General features: G+C 34.6%; 1 protein-coding gene across 1 annotated transcript in view; it reads left to right on the top strand.

Moving 5' to 3' along the window:
* The window catches only part of RDX (radixin), a 92223-nt gene extending 81292 nt beyond the window's left edge, over positions 1-10931 (top strand). Inside the window, exons 11-14 of the mRNA XM_020996104.2 lie at positions 4703-4863; positions 6005-6097; positions 6430-6672; positions 7960-10931. Coding sequence (XP_020851763.1) covers positions 4703-4863; positions 6005-6097; positions 6430-6672; positions 7960-8124 — 662 coding nt within the window. The 3' untranslated portion in view covers positions 8125-10931. The remainder of the gene's footprint in view (positions 1-4702; positions 4864-6004; positions 6098-6429; positions 6673-7959) is intronic.
* Positions 10932-17532: the final 6601 nt, after the last annotated feature.

The following is a 17532-nucleotide window of genomic DNA, read 5'->3' as shown; positions in this document are numbered from 1 at the left end:
ATAATTTCATGTACTTAATAAAGGAAATGCCAGTGAAATCTCGAGTGCACATATACATTTCTGTGAGGTTGCATAATGTTGCCAGGTCCCTTAGTTGCTGGGAGTCAGAAGCAGGTCTTGAACCATCATCTAACTGCAAGAATGGCTTTCCCCAGAGAATGCAAGTCCTGATATTTCCTACATGCCCACTCCCCCCAAAAACCCCTACCACCTGTGATCACATACCTTAATGAATTGTATGTGCAAAAAGCATTGTAGAGGGCAAAGGAACCAACTGGAAAAAGGGACATGTTTATTTCTAAGAAGTGGTACCTAAGAAGATGAAATAATTTATTGTATTTGTTTCTGTAATTTCTTATAGTTTTTCAAAGCAGTTTCCTATATATTATTTTATTCTTTACAACAATGCTATGAGTTAGAGAGAATATTATTTTCCTCATTTTCCTGATTATCCGACTGAGTTACATGGAGGTTAAATGATTTGTCCGAGGTTACATGGCTAGTTAACTGATAGAACAGGAACTAGAACTCAGATTTTCTGATTCTGATGACATTGCCTCTCTGCTGTAACCATATTTCAGCATAATATAAAATATTATTAATATAGTTTAATGTTTAAAAATATATTATTGTAGTTTTTGGATTTTGTAGTGTCACTCAATTTTTGAGCGTTTCATTTTGTTGTTATTTCATGAATGGGAGCTATACAGTAATCAGTTCTAGGTGGAGACAAGTTATGAAGTACCTTGTATTGCAATATATAACCAATGATGAGCTTCAATGAAAGCAAGCGTAAGAGGTGTCATTAGGAAAATGTATGATGAGATGAGAAGAGGAGTCCATCATGTAATGGAGGGTGAGGGATGCCAGGTGGAGAATCCCAGTGCTTCACTGGCATAATTAGGGTAATGGGAGAAAGCAGGAAAGGTCTCCAGCCCATTGGATGGGCAATGTTTATGACACATTTATGGGAGGACAAGAGTCACATAAGAAGGGTGGGTATGCATGGGTGGAAGTCTTTATTCTAAATTAATTAGATCATAGATCCATTTAGCTACATAATGATACAATAGTTAACATTTACATTGCACTTTAAGGTTTGCACAGTGCCTGATGTTATTTCATTTGATGACAACCGTGTACAGTAAATGCTGTTGTCCCCGTTCTACAGATGAAAAAACTGAGATTGTAGGAGGTTAAGTGGCTTGTCCAGGGTCACTAGCTAGTATGTTTCTGAGAAAGGATTTGAACTCAGATCTCCCTGACTGCTATCCCACAATTCTATCCATTCTGCCACTTAGTTGCTGAATATTAAGCAGCATAATATGTGGAGGCTTTCAAGTAGTGAAGTTGAAGGTTACTGAAGGGAGGGAGGAAGTATCAGGGAAAATTTCTTGGAGGGTGGTATTTGAATTGAGTTCTAAAGAATGAGTACAAATTCAGTAAACACATGATGAAGGTATTTCAGAAATAAAGTACAGACTGAGCAAAGGCATAGTGACATGAGAATGCAATGGTTTTTCTGTTGAAAAGAGTTAATTGGTTTAGGTGCTGTATAATGTTTGTGAAGATAAGTGATATAAGTCTGGAAAAATAGGATGGTACTAGATCATGGAGAACCTTGAATACCCAACAAGCATTTGAATTTCCCTCCAAAGGCAATAGGGAGCTACTGAAAATATTTGAGAGGAGGACCAGAGATACAAATAAGGAAAATTATTCTGGCAGCATTATGAAATTAGGAACACCTGTAAGGAGCATATTTTAATCGATATTCTAGGTGGGTGAAAATTAGTACATGAAGTAGGGTTGTTGTGGTAGTGCCAAAAAAGAGAAGCAAACATGTATGTTAGATGTTGTGGGTGGTAGAAGACAAGAAATTGAATGTGAGAAGTAAGGAAGGGGAAGGGAAGGAGCATTTATATAGCACCTCATGTGCTTAAATATTTTATAATATATGATCCTTACAACAGCCTTGGGATGCAGGTGCTGTTATCCTTATTTTACAGTTATACAATTAATGGATATGAAAGTGATTGGCTATACCCAAAGAGTAATTTTTAGTTGCTTGATGTTAACTTTGAAAAAGGAAGGTGTTTAGTTGAATGTTCCAGGGATCTATCCTTGTCTTTATTCTAAAATGTTTTTATTCCTTAATTGGAAAAAGACACTGATGGCGTACTTACCACATTTGCAAATTATAAAAAGCTAGGAGGAATTCTTAATATGTTGGATAACATATATAGCATTTTGAGGTTTGCAAAATGCTTTATATTTATTATCTCATTTGATTGTATGATAGGATTTGGATCTAAAAAGATCTAAACAGGCTAGAACTTTGGTTCAAATCTAGTATGATTAACTTTAAAAGAAACAAACTTAATTTTCCTCTTGGGTTCAACTTTACAAGCATAAAGGGAACAATTGTCTATGCAGGTATTAGTCTGAAAAATGGCATGCAAACCCAATGATAGTTGACATTGTGATGTAGCATCTAAAAAATCTAATGCAATCTCAGGCATCATTGATAGAGATAGTATCTAGAGCTTAGGAAGTGATAGTCCTGTTGTACTTTGACCTGGTTACATCAAATCTTGATTTAGTCCTCAGTGCCACATAGGCCTTGATTGAAAACCAGGAGATGTTTTTGTTTGGAAAAGACAAGATGAGGTGAAGTAGCATTTAACTGTCTTCAAGTATTTAGTGGGCCAAAAGGATGAAAATAGAATTAAAAATGTTTGGTTGGAAAAACCCCCTCTCGCAAGTACAGAAGTATGCTCAATAATTAGAGATTGCAACCAGGAAGATTTAGGTTTGTTGTAGGAAGGAAAAATTTCTTAATGTTTGGAGCTATTCAAAAGTATAGATTGTTATCTCAGAGCATACTACTTTTTGTCAACCCAGTGGCCTTTTCTTAACCCTCATCCTTCTTGACCTTTCTGCAGTATTTGTCACTATTGACCATTCCTTCTTCCTGTCTAACTTTTCCCTGGTACTGCTCTTTCCTGATTCACATTCACTGTCTACATCTTTGATCACTCTTCACTCTTCTTTGCTGAATCATCATCCTTGACCCACCCTTCTTGCTTTAATACTCTTAGGTTCACGAACAACTCCCCTCCTCCCCTTCCACCTGCCTCCTTTTTAGAAACAGGCAAGAGGGAAAGAGAAGGGAAGGGAAGGGAGCAAGCATTTATTCAGTACCTATTATGTTCTAGGCACTTTAAAAATGTGCTCTCATTTGATCCACACAACACTTTTAGGAGGTAGGTGCTACTATTATCCTTATTTTTCAGTTGAGGAAAATGAGGCAGACATTAAATGGCTAGGGTCACACAGCTAGTGAGTGCATGCCTGAGGTTTAATTTGAACTTGGGTCTTCCTCAGTCCAGGCCCAGTATTCTCTCTATTGAGCTATCCATCTGCCTCTAAAATGTAGTACCTAGCACTAAAAAACTACTTGTCAGTGGGGAAGGTTGCTATACCACATGGGCAGTCATGATAGCCAGCATTAGATAGCTCCTAAAAGTTTGCAAATGCTTTATAAACACTATCTTGTTTTATCCTTCTAATAGCCCCGGGAGGCTAGGTAGTAATTAATATACCCCCACTTTACAGATAAGAAAATTGAGGCAGATAGATTATGTGATTTAGCTAGTATCACATAGCAATTAAGTATCTTAGGTTGGATTTCAATTCATATCTTCCTAACTCTAGGTCCAGCACTGTTCACTGGGCCACCTAGTTGTCTTCAGCAACAATGGAAAGGATAAAAGTAATAATTAACCTTTAAATAGCACTTAAGTTTTGCAAAGTGCTTTATTTTTGTTATCTCAATTGTTATTCAAAACAATACCATGAGGTAAATTTTCTCCATTTTACTTAGAGGAAACTGCGTCTCAGATTAAATGACTAGTCAGGGTCACACAACTAGTAAGTGTGTGAAAAGAGATTTAAACCTAGGTCACCCTGATTCCAAATCCAGCGCTCTATCTACTATGTCACTGTGTCTCAGGATTTCATTTTTGCATGTGAATCATAACATCCTGTAATAAGTATCCTTTCTAGATGTTACAAAAGGGTCAGGTGCTTATTAGAACAGAATTCAGAGTTTTTAAAATAGCATTTTCTAATCAGACTAGCAAAGACAGAGTAAAGAGGAAATTAAAGTTTATAGCCAGAGTACCTGAAGGAAAAAAACCTGATTTAAAAAAAAAAGAGTTGTCTCACTTCCTAAAGAAACAGAAGAAACTAATTCAATGCAACATTTTAAATTAATTCTTTCCATGTTAGAAATTATTATAGTCAGCAAATACTATTTTTGAATTAATATTATTTCAATTTATATTCTGATAGTTTTTATTCAAGTAATGTTGCTTTTGAATTTTGTAACAGTATTAATATTTCTGATAAAGAACTTATATTAAACAAAATATTAAAATGGAAAGGATGTTCCTGGCAATTATTATTAGGAACTTGTATATTTTCAATTTTCTGATTTGAATTGAAAAGGATCTTAATTTACTCTTTTTTAAGCAAGTAGAGCTTGTGTTAAATTAAAAACATACACATTCAGAGAGAATTGTTGTCTTGTGACCTTTATGATAAATCTCGTCGTCTGTAATCCTGCTTACAGTTTGGGATTTTTCTCTTAACTAAAGTGATTTGTACTCCACTAATTTCACTAATATTTATTTGGCAGAACTAGAAGAACAGACTAGAAGAGCCCTAGAATTGGACCAGGAACGAAAGCGAGCAAAAGAGGAAGCAGAACGGCTGGAGAAGGAGCGTCGAGCTGCGGAGGAAGCCAAGGCTGCTCTAGCCAAGCAGGCAGCTGACCAGATGAAAAATCAAGAGCAGCTAGTGAGAAAATTGATACTTGTTTTACTTTATTGAGTAAAGTAACACATTTTTACTGTTGAATGGAAAGCAAAAAAACCCCCAAAACGCTGTATCACCTCATGTTCAGTTATCCTTGTGTGAACTGGTAAAAGAGCAGCTAGGGGGTACATGGATAGAGCTCCAGGCCTGAAGTCAGGAAGATTCATTTTCGTGAGTTCAAATCTGGCCTTAGATACTTAGTAACTGTGTGACCCTGGACAAGTCACTTAACCCTGTTTACTTCAGTTTCTTATCTGTAAAATGAACTGAAGAAGGAAGTGGCAGAACACTTAGTATCTTTGCCAAGAAAACTCCAAATGGGTCATGCAGAGTCAGACGTGACTGAACAACAACAAATGGTGAAAAAAGATTGAATTTAAAACACACATAAACAGAAAAAAGTAGTAAAAAATCTTAATTGTAACTAAATTAAACTTTTGTGAGATTGTGTATTGGTCCTAGCTTTTCTGCTGGTGGAGTCTGAGTACTTTTGAAATTACTTGTATGGGTCCTTGATTACTAAACTGTTTTGATAATCAAAAGGATTAAAAGAACCTCTAGTGGTGTGTTCTTGATAGAAGAAATAGCTCTTCACCATACAATTTAACTATCTGTTTCTTTTGTGAACCATGCCTCTAAAATTTACCTTTGCTATTTTGATGAAACTTGCCTTATTGGAAAATTTCTATCTCCCAAGACTATCACTCAGAACACTTGTGTCTGTGAAAGACAGTGTTTCATTTGTTGTTTTATAAGAATTTCTTGAGATAAAAGCTGAAATTTATTTTAAATAGAAAAAAAGTTTGGGTAAAACAGATAGTAAGTTGACTGGTTCATTTAAAGTACACTCTAAAGATTTATGAGCTGTTCTAAAATGATGATAGGTATCAGAATAATAATAGGTCACATTTTCCTAGTGCTTTTTTGTTTGCAAACCACTTTCCTCAACACTCCCATCTCAGGAAATACTCAGTTCTTATTTTGAATGATGGAAGACTACCAAGATAAAGTTTGCATAAATAGTTTATCTGTAATATAAGAAAGATTTTGTTGATCTACTTGATTAAGTGATTATAGGTGGTGGGTTTTTTTTAGTATTGTTTAATTATGAACTTTATTTTAGGCAGCAGAACTTGCTGAATTCACTGCCAAGATAGCACTTCTAGAAGAAGCCAAAAAGAAAAAAGAGGAGGAAGCTTCAGAATGGCAACACAAAGTAATGATGACTTACATGTTCTACTTTTACATAACAAAGTAATTAAAAATGCATCTATATTTAGGAATCCCCTAACTTCCATGGCAAAATAAATTCACATCACCAAAAACAATTTCCTTTTATTCATTCATATGGTTTCAAATGTAGCTGCTTGAATTTCATTTGCAGTTTTTAAAATCAAGCTATGTATATAGATTTACAAAAAGAATATAGCTCTATTAACCTGTTAATACTATTTGCCATACTACTTGGTTTGATGGAATTTTATATTAAATATATTTTACAAGTTTCATGAGGTTCAGGGATATTTAAACTTTTTTTCTAATGTTCAGGCTTTTGCAGCCCAAGAAGATTTAGAGAAGACCAAAGAAGAACTGAAAACTGTAATGTCTGCCCCTCCCCCACCTCCCCCACCACCAGTCATTCCTCCAACAGAGAATGAACATGATGAACATGATGAGAATAATGCTGAAGCTAGTGCTGAACTGTCTAATGATGGTGTTATGAATCATAGAAGTGAGGAAGAGCGTGTTACAGAAACACAGAAAAATGAACGTGTGAAGAAGCAGTTACAGGTATTAAATTAATATGTTAAAATTAGAGCTCAAGTTTATATATATGCGATTTATTTTCTTAAGACTAACATTTTCAGAAATTTATAGGCTTTTTGCCTTTTTTTTAACATTGGCTAGTATTGTGAATAGTTACTGGTTACTTTATTCTGTATTGGCAAGTTTATTGTACAGATTTAGGATTGATTTGTATATAATATTAGTAGATGCTAATGTAACAGATTGGCACTTTTTTACCTAGTGTTCACACAGAAAATATTTAAGTATTGCTTATTCTTTAAAAAATTTGATAATATCTAAATATTATTTTAAAATTATTTAGTCTCCATTTCAGGTAGTAACAGAATAATAGTGAGACTAGTATGGAGATTTTTTTAACATAATTACTTTGAAAATATTACATGATCTAAAAGTCTTTTGAATAGATTTTTTTTAATTAAAGGAAATGACAGTTCTTTTCCTCTTTCTGTTTAACAACAGATATATTAAGTACCTGCCATATTAGGTATCAGCTAGGTACTGGGGAGAGCCCAGGTTTAGATGATCCTAGCCTTCCTGGAGTTTCCATTTTAATAGGGAGATATCTCATAATAACTAGGATCAAAACTGAAAATGTGAGTACTGCTAGTCATTGTACTTCTTCAGACTCTCTACTTTCAGTTATTTTACTCCTTTCTGACTTTTAGTACTAGTGAGAAGAGATTAAGCTATTTGTGAAAAAGAGAAACTAAAATAGGATAAGATCTAGGTAGTAACAATTTCGGAAAGTCTCAATAGGTAAAACAAAACTACTTTAGTAAAAATGTTTTTCTTCTACAGATTTTATATCTTGAAATAACTTTGCTTCGTAACCACTGCCATAAGGAACAAAATTGAAAACCTTTATACAAAAAGATTTAGGATTTGGGATGAAGACAGCAAGCAAATTTAGACTTACATGCAGCACTATCATGTTATTACCTAAACAGATTGAGAAACCTGATTCACCTGGCCTCTCAGTGACTTTCATATTTCATTAAACATTTGCCAGTAAGGTCAGACTCAGTGTAGAAAGGACCATGACCTTGCCACATAAGATTTATGAAATAGTTGTTTTCCTCACAAAAAAGGCCTTTAAGACAGTGGAAGGGGATTATGCAATTAGCAAAATGATTTAAAATCTCAGAACTTACCCTAAAATTTTCTTTCAGGTGAAAAGCCAAAGATTTGCCGTTCATATAATTTTAAGACATCAAGAAGCCATAAGTTTTGTCAATAAATTAAGTAAATATGCATCTTTTTTTAATATAGGCATTAAGTTCAGAATTAGCCCAAGCCAGAGATGAAACAAAGAAAACACAAAACGACGTACTTCATGCTGAAAATGTTAAAGCGGGCCGTGACAAGTACAAGACGCTACGGCAGATTCGACAAGGCAATACAAAACAACGTATTGATGAATTTGAAGCAATGTGAGAGCTGTTATTTTTGCATATATGTTCTTCATAAGCTGAACCACCAACAGTGAAAAGCAGGCCTTTGCAGATTTGATGGATTGCATCCCACCTTGCCAAAGCACTTATACCAGTTTGACTGTGGTGGTTAAAAAGACAAATTTAAGGGAAGCTATTCAACATTAAGGCAGTATGACATTATGCTTGATATTTGTTTTCTTTTCTCTTTCTTTTCTGGCTGAGGAATGAGGAAGCATGTTCCATCACCTGTCACATTTTCCATTTTCATTGTTTTTCCATTTGAAGATTAACACTAACAATAATGACTGACAAATGTGTGTTTGATCTTAGCACTTTGAGAATTGAAAAGGATTCTGGCAATAGGGACTTATGAATGTTTAGGTAGGACACTCCGTTTTCCCCTCTCCCTTTCACATTACTCTCTGATATATTTCAGCATCCCTTTACTCATCCAGTCATCCACCTACCCACACTTTTCTTTTGGTGCCCTTTACACCTCTTGCCATACACATATCCAGAGTTCTGCCTTTACACAAATCATTGACCTTCAGTCTTTTATGAATGAGGGCAGGTAGCAAAGTGGGGTGCCTTGGCCCAATATATAAAGAATGCAAAAAAGTCTTATAAATATCTGAGTGGTGTGGTGTGCAGCTGTTTATTTTTAAAACAATTCCACTTCATTCACATAATTAGAAATTAGATGTGCTTATTTTTTTAGTAAGTTCTTCTTTCTTACATAAATTGCTTGGTGTTTAATCTCCTGTCATCCTTTGATGGCCTTCCATGCCTTCTAGTTCATAAAGGTCTAGACAGCAGGCAGTAGTACTAAAAGAGAACTTATGGATGGAACACTTCCTGCAAATAATGGACTACTGAAAGGCTTGAGTAATATTGTTCTTCAGATATGCCTTACTAAAGAAAAGTATGTATTTACTGATAATTTATTTGCATTGACAAAAATCTAGACCTTTCTTGCAGTGGAGCATATGAAAACATCAATTCCAAAGAAGGGGGCAGTAGTATACTACCTCATAACTATATACATGATGACTGGTCTTTCAAACACCATATAAAGTTGAGCATGGAGGCTGTAAGTTTAATAATTCATAGTGATTCTTTTAGATCACAAAATAGGCTTCCTCAGAAAAAGATTTCCTTTTTCTTCAGGAGATTTTGTACTGCTCGTTGTTTAACTGCCTTTTTGTTGAGTTAAATTGTAAAAGTTTATGATTTGTATTACAATTGTGAGCTCTCACTGGTATACTCTTACTGGAGGGGTGTTGTATGTTTGGGAAGGGAGTGTGTGTGTGTGTGTGTGTGTGTGTGTGTGAGAGAGAGAGAGAGAGAGAGAGAGAGAGAGAATGAGAAAGAGGGAGTGACTGGTGGGGAAATGCTGCCCTTACATTAGATGAAGAAAATTTATAGTTCAGTTTCTTGGCATAATTATTTCATGATCATTTAGGCATACTTAATATCTGAATCATTTTGCTTGTTTTTCTAAGCCTGTTAATGAGGAGACATTTGAATTGTTAATCATATTTTTGTGTGTTATACTTAGTTTATATTAATTTCAAATATGTCCTTCGTAAGTAATCTTAAAAACTAACATGGTCTAAATTGTTTTTCTTCATTGTAAAGTGCCCATATTTGGAGTTAAGGAGGGAGAAAAGCCTTATTTTCTCTGAGGGTGGTTCAGCTACCTTCTGTTTGGTATTAAGTACTCAAACTTACATTTATCTATTAATATTGCCATTTTATTAAGCATTTTTCCATGCACAGTAAGTTCAGCTTATATCTGAAAAAGTTCTCTTGTGCTTTTTTAAAAAATTTATGCTGACTTCAAAAAGGAATAAGTTGGGCAGACATCATGATAAGGAAAAGTTGTATTTAATATATTTCAGCTTTGTGGGATCAAAGGTAGCTGGTTAACTTTGAAATGACTGGTGTGCAAACATGGTGCACATGCTTTGAAGCTTTGCTTTGTGGAAGAGAATGTTCCTACAGTGTGACCTGAAGTACTCAAAGGGACCTTGATAGAGATCCCAAGTTTGGTGCACTGAAGCATGAGCATTCATTCCAGTTTTCCAAAGTTTTGCCATAGCAGGTAAAATACTGTGCCTCCAGTGGATTCTGGGGTTTTTTTCCCCTTTGAAATAAATGCACCAACATTGATATGTCAGCTTAATATCAGTGTTGAAAAATTACTGGTTATAGTTGCTGTTCACAATCTATAATATATAGATTTGAATTAAAATGGATGGATCTAATCCATTTATAAAGCTGTCTGAATTTTTTCTAACGCAAGAACAACCATTTGTAATTTGGGTTTTCATAATGATCAAAGCAGTGTAGCTTCTCACTCACCATTGGGAGCACATGCTCATGCAGCCATGTTAAGAATACATTAATAATCATTTGATAAAGTAAATTTACATTATGCTTTTTGCCCTTAGTGAGAGTTTAGCATCATGATTTTATGTTGTTCAATTAAGCTACAATTACATCTATTATTTTGGATAACATTCATTGGTTAACAATAAAGAGATTAAAAGTTCATGCCTTCAAGGTTCACTGTTGTTATTTATTACTGAAATCACACCTCTTTTTTTGTTTGGAAGTGAGGCCATTGGCTGCTGGTTGCTAGTTCTCAATAGATGAATCCAGTTATCAGATTGAATTGGCTCTTTTGACAACACTAATTTGGCTATATAAATATTTCCAGCTGTTGTTTTCACTTAGGCCCTTGTTATGGAAGGTTGGTTTCATTGTCATTGACTCATTTCATTTATTAAAGTACAAAAATATTCATTACTGTACTGTCTTTAATTCTTTTTATAGAGGTATGTATTTTTAAAGTAACATTGCATTTATGGGTCAGGCTTAAAGCCTGAACCCTGATGACTGATATTTTTCATCTTTCTTATTAATCTGGGACACGTTTCTTAATAAATAAACTGACTTTTAGCATTCCCTAAGGATTATTGTACTATCCAGGTGTCCTTTCAGTTTATAGTTGAATATAATTTCGTTTTATTTTTCTTCTGTAGGCCAAGTCACTTAGATTTGTATAGGAATAGGATTTTCTTTTGTATTCAACTCTTGGAGAATGTTTTTCTTACCAACTGGAATTACTTTTCAAGGATATTAGACTCAATAGTAACTTGCTTCTGAGTATTATTAGAAAATTATTTTATTTTCTGCTGCAATAGAAATAAAAGTTTTAATCCTTCTTCACCTTCTTCTGAGAAAAGTCCCCTCTACTATCTGCCCAGCTTTGATTACTTTGCAGATTCCAAATTTCTTAGAAATAAAAATAAGGTAAGTTGATATAGAATTTCTTTCATTCCCAAAGCTTTTCATATGCAGGATAAAATTAAAGAATTTTTAAAAGACCAACAGGTAAGCAATTGAAACGATCTCTTGCTTACTTACTTTGGCATGCATTTTCTGGTCCTTGTAGTAGATCAAAATCCTGGTCTTCAAGATAAGTCTAAATGGGCAGAGCATGAGCCAATTTTCAGTTTGTTCTATTTTCTTGACTTTTGCTTGACAAATGAGTGTGGTCATCAAGTATGCTTAGATACTTTGAAAGACTCGTGAACTCATTGATGTGAGTACTCCCTTTACTGAAAAATTAATTCCCTGGTATTCAGCTTTCTGTTGATGATCCTCTCTCCACACTTAGCTAGACTGGTTCTTAGACAACATACACCAATTCATCATTGGCCCCATCCTTGAAGCTTTTCTAGCTTTGGTAAAACCTACAAGGCTTTTGTTTCACTGGGGGGTAGCCTTTGACTTTTCAGGGTCACCTCCACCTTGCAATGAGGCATCACAGTAAGGGTTTCATGGAGGATATCAAGTTTAATGATAGAGTGTGTGTGTGTGTGTGTGTGTGTGTGTGTATATGTGTGTGTATATGTATGTGTGTTTGTAAGTGTGTATATGTGTGTTTACTTTTGGAGGGTTCAATGCATCGTATGGACATTTGGAGAATATTAAGAAATACACAGCATTAGGTCACCTGTTTCTTACAGTTCTGAGTGCAGAGTAGCTAGGAACACTTTAATATTAGTAGTCTTTAATTATTGTTGATATATTTTGAAAGAAGTATGCCCTCATCATTTGTTATTCATATCAAATAATCTCAATTTTCAGTATTTCCTTGTAAATCCTATTTTAACCTATTAACCACTTTTGCTGGTCTCCTCTAAATCCCTTCCAACTGTTATTATACTTTTAAGAGCTCTAATTTTCCCTTTGAAAGGGCAATGAATCATTCTCCTTTGTCCATGTTTCTGGAGAGTTTTCTTAAGGTCTTTGTTTCACAAATTGAAATATTCTAATTTGAGGCCATATGAACTACATTTAGGGTTCTTGTACCTTCCATTAGGTCTTGGGGGGATCTTGAGGTGGAGAGGCATGATTGTAGTTCTCCATAGCATTCTCCCATAGTAGAATTTGGGTATTATTTCTAGAATTATCCAGTTCCCAAGGATTCCTAGGTCTTTGCATAATTATTTTTATGTCTTCAACAAATATGTATCAAGTACTAGGTGTGTTCATTGCACTTGGAAGTATAACTTGTAAACAAGGTTTGGGCTGAGGTAGCCTATTATTTGAATCTCTCTTAAAACATGGTATCCCAAGCTGGAAATACTTTTAAGACAAATCTTTAAAACATCAATTATAATTGTATTCTAGCTTTTTTATGTCATTCTTTTGTTAATGCATTCTAATAGGAGATTGCTTTTTAAAAACTACAGCATTGTATTATTTACTATGTTCAATTTCTGTTTCCAAATTCTTTTGTCCTTGTAGCTTAACAGTCATTTTCACCTGTGTGATAGGATCTCCATGATTATTACCCATTCTTTTAAAGTGACAAAATTGGTTAAGGTCGTATATTCATATTTTCTAGTATGTTAAAAATCCTATTCAATTTAGCATCATCTATAAACTTAATGAATACGGTCTTTAAGTGATTGTGATCATAAGTGGTCATAAATAATAGATAAGGCTATTATTGTAGCAGTTCTGTGTACCAGAATATTGTTTAGGTTATTTAATGAGAGACTGTGCTAATAGAAAAGCAAAATCCTTCCTAAAGTCTGTTTCATGGAGTGTCTATTTTCATAGCTTTAAATTTACCATGGTATCATTCTTTTATCATGGTGTCTTTCATTCTTTCAGTATAAAAGAGATTTTTTACCTCCTGTTTCCTAAATGTGGAAACATTGATATGTTCAGGGTGGGTAGGGGGAGCTGGGAGTGGGGAGGGATGGATTTAGGAGATGTTTATCTGGGCACACAACACTGTTTCATCGCTTTTCTTTCTGTCTTGAAAATCCCATTTTCTTCTAGTTGAACATTCTAATTATGTGTCCCAATGCTTAATTTTTTCTGCCTTCAACTCTTTTAGCCTAACTTTATGGTGATATAGGTGAAATAACTGCTGTATAAATATGGAAAGTAACTGTTTCACAGAGAAAATTAGTGGTTAATGACAGATGAAAACTGTTAGCATTAGTTTCTAAGCTGTTGCTATTTCCTGCTGAGTTACTCAGTTTTATTTTTTTCCAGTTGGTTGCTCTTGGCATAGAATCAATTTGATGTCTAGGGAAGTTTTCAGGGAAATGGAAAGGTATACTTCCCTGAGGAGCTTCCAATTTAACTGGTTACATAGGAAAGGCATTAATACTTACTCTACACATGGACAAAATCAATAGGTATAAAAATAGTAAAAGCTATATTGAAATCTACATAAGTACTGAATGTTAGGGAAGACCTGTAGGAAGAAGAAAGATATGAAGATTAATGGAATTATCTGAACACCACAGAAAAGATGAGTTTCCATAATATTTTAAAGGAAAGGAAATACAGATTCTGGCAGAGAAATGGGGTAAGGTATTAAAGAAATGGTAAATGGGATGTTCAACAGCTAGAGGGATAGCCATGTGCAGGAAAAGTAAGTCTTTTGATTGGAGTGGAGAACATCAACTGTGGCATGTTATGGGTAGATGAGAACATCTAGTTGGGAACATTAAATGGGAATGAATGAGGCCAGGAGATTGTAGAAGTCAATGAAACACAAGTGTTATTTTGATTTTAAAAAGCGTTTGGGATCTCTTTCAATTTTTAAAGAAGGGTTGATATAACCAAAACAATACTTGAAGAAAATTCTTACTACTGAGAAGGCCAGTGGTATGAGGAGGGGAATACTGCAGATCAGATAAATAAAAATCCATTGTGAAGCATTCAGGTGTTAGGTGGTTTTACTCAGAGTAGGTGGTGCAGTGGATAGAGTGCCAGGCCGGAAGTCAGGAAGACTTATTTTCCTGAGTTCAAATCTGGCCTCGGATACTAGCTGTGTGACCCTGAGCAAGTCACTCAACCCTGTTTGTCTCCTCTGTAAAATGAGCTGGAGAAGCAAATGGCAAACCACTCTAGTATCTTTGCTAAGAAAACCCCAAATGGGGTGATGAGTCAGACATAACTGAAAAACAACTGAAGTGCAAAGTTAAGCTACTTTTATCTCATTAAAAATATCTATATGAATTGATGTTATATTGATTCTATAGCAGCCAGTCAGTAAGCATTGTTAAGTACTTACTATGTGCCAGACACTGTGCTGAGTGCTAGTAAATTCTATAGCCATACCCAGCCACTTTTCCTTATGTTACTTAAATAGGTTTAAGTTCATAAAAGGACTTTATCCCTTACTTCCTGTTTGCTTGATGACTTCCTCCTGAGGGATTTCTTGCCTCTCTTCTGTTCCACCCTCTTCAATGTCCCCACTTAATTATAACCTTCCTCTTTGATCCTTTTTTTGAGGGTACCTTTAGAGAATGAAAATGTATCATATAGTTGTAATTTATGAAAATAGTTTATCTTTCCACATAAAGGATTGATAACACAATTACATGATAAAAATATAATAAAAATCAAGTTGACTGAGAGGTATCTAGATATAATGGGAAAAGAAATGGATCTGGGTTCAGATCACAGCTTTGCCACTTATTACCTGTATGACTTTAGGTAATTAACTGTGCCATGAGCTCCTTGAGCACAGAAACTATCCTTTGCATTTCTTTCTATCCCTAGCACTTAGCCTAGTGACTAGCACATAGTAAATTACACAGACTCTTTTCACTATCAAGGGCAATGGAGCCACCATATACAGACTAACTTCATTAATCACTAACTTCAGCCTCAGATATGTTGATAGAAAAGGAAGAAATGACATTGAAGCAAACAAAGATAGGAAAAGAAGAACTAGACCAAGTACATACAGGAGAGGTCTGTGCTAGAAGCAGCAAAACATGGATTCTCATTGCATCTGGAGGAAAAGAAGATGCCAAAGAAGCTGATAAGAAAACAAGTAACTCTAATCCAGATGAATAGTTTTCCATAGAAAGACATTTGAGAATTGTCTAAATATGCCTTGTATCCTTACAGAAGATACACAGTAAGCAGGCCTTTCCAAGGGGTGTTCCACTGTAGACCTCATCTTTTACCATCACATGACTGACTACAAGATGTAAAGAATACACAGTCCCACTGTGCTTATTGATTTTTTTTTTACAAAAGCACTTTATTTAATAAAGAGAAATTCTACTGTTTACTTTAAGCATCTCTATGACACATGTCAAAATTATACAAAATCTTTGAAAAATAACAGGCATAACTTTGTTTAACAACCTTTTGATCATTATTGTCCAGATATAACACAAGGAAATACATACTTACCTAAATTGTTGCCATTGTCATTGAGGAGGGCCAGCTTAGAGTTAAAATCAAGGAGGAATTTTCTATAAATGCTTCTTTTGATCTGTGATGTGCTGATTGCATCACAAGGATAAGATCCATAATTGTTTACAATTTTGGCCTGTCAATGTAGGAAAAACAAACTGGATGAAAAATGCCTGTTATCCAGGCTATGATAATACAGGCATATAGAAAGCCTACAGAACACTTACATTTGTATGTATCTCTTGTAGAGAAATCATAGCTGGACAATGAGTTGGCTCCAAAATTGAACAGAAGAAAAGATAATGGGATTGCCTTTGGGAAATTGCAAAATTCTTTTAGTGACTGCCAAGCTTTTTCCTAAAACAGAGGTCTTTTTTTTTTCTAAAAATAAAATTTCATAGACATTTTCTGTTTCTTACATCATCTTAGTATCCCATGTATTCCTTTTCCCCTCCTGAAGAACCATCCCATTTGACAAATAGAATTTTTTTAGAGAGGAAAAAAAGTCAGCTCAGCTGATTGATACATTGAAAAATTCCAAAAATGTGTAGTGTGTTAACACCTGTGGCTCCTCCAACAAAGGGGTAGGTTGAGAGCATCTTTGAACTTCGGTCCTCCTGAATCCAGCACCAGTGATGTAGCCACTGTGCCACCTAGTTGCCCCCACGCACATCATTTCTTAAAACAGTAGTATTCCATTACATTCATGTACCCAATTTGTTTAGCTATTCTTCAATTGATGGACACTGCTTTGTTTCTGATTCTTAGCTATCATGAGAAGTACTGCTCTAAATATTTAGGATTATGTGGAGACTTTTTACTTATTGATGAATTCCTTGTAGTATAAACCCAGTAATGTAGTCCTCTGATTCAAAGGGTATGGATAGTTTAGTCACCTCTTTTTTGTGTAATTCCAAATTGCTGTCCAAAATGGTTGCAACATTTAACAGATCCATTAACAATGGATTAGTAAGTGCCTATCTTTTTATAGCCCCTCCAATATTCACGGTTGCCATTTTTTGCCATTTTTCAGGTTATGAGGTGAAATTTCCAGGCCGTTTTGATTTGTATTTCTCATATGTTATTAGTGATTTGGAACATTTTTTTTCCCACATGGTTGTGAATAGAGTTCTACTTTTGAGAATTGTTTGTTCATATCCTTTGATCATTTATTTATTGGAAAATGGCTGTTAGTAATATATGTTAGTAATATGTATATGTTAGAAATATAATAACTTTTAGTAGTACATAGTGATACTAGTAATGATTAGTAGTAATATATTAATTATTTGTATATCTTGGATACCAAATATTTAAGAGACATTTTTGATACAAATTTTTTTTTCTGCATTCAATCACTTTCCTTCTTATCCTAGATGCATTGATGTTGTTTAGAAGCTTTGCGGTTTCAAGTAATCAAAGTTATCTATTATCTTTTGTATTTACCTCTTTCTTGTTTGGTTAAGGATGCATCTCTTATCTCTACCCACATACCCAGAGGCATGTGATCTGATTCTCTTTTAATTTTTTAATAGTGGCATCCTTAATATTAATGTTACTTATATTTTTAGAATTTATTATGGAGTGTGGTGTTAATTTTAGTCTAAGGCTAATTTCTGCCAGATTACTTTCTAGTTTTCCCAGCAGTTTTTTTCAG

Source organism: Phascolarctos cinereus, unplaced genomic scaffold (assembly GCF_003287225.1).
Source record: "Phascolarctos cinereus isolate Bilbo 61053 unplaced genomic scaffold, phaCin_HiC Scaffold_726;HRSCAF=1367, whole genome shotgun sequence".
Lineage (NCBI taxonomy): Eukaryota > Metazoa > Chordata > Mammalia > Diprotodontia > Phascolarctidae > Phascolarctos > Phascolarctos cinereus.
This window is presented reverse-complemented; position numbering and strand designations above follow the sequence as displayed.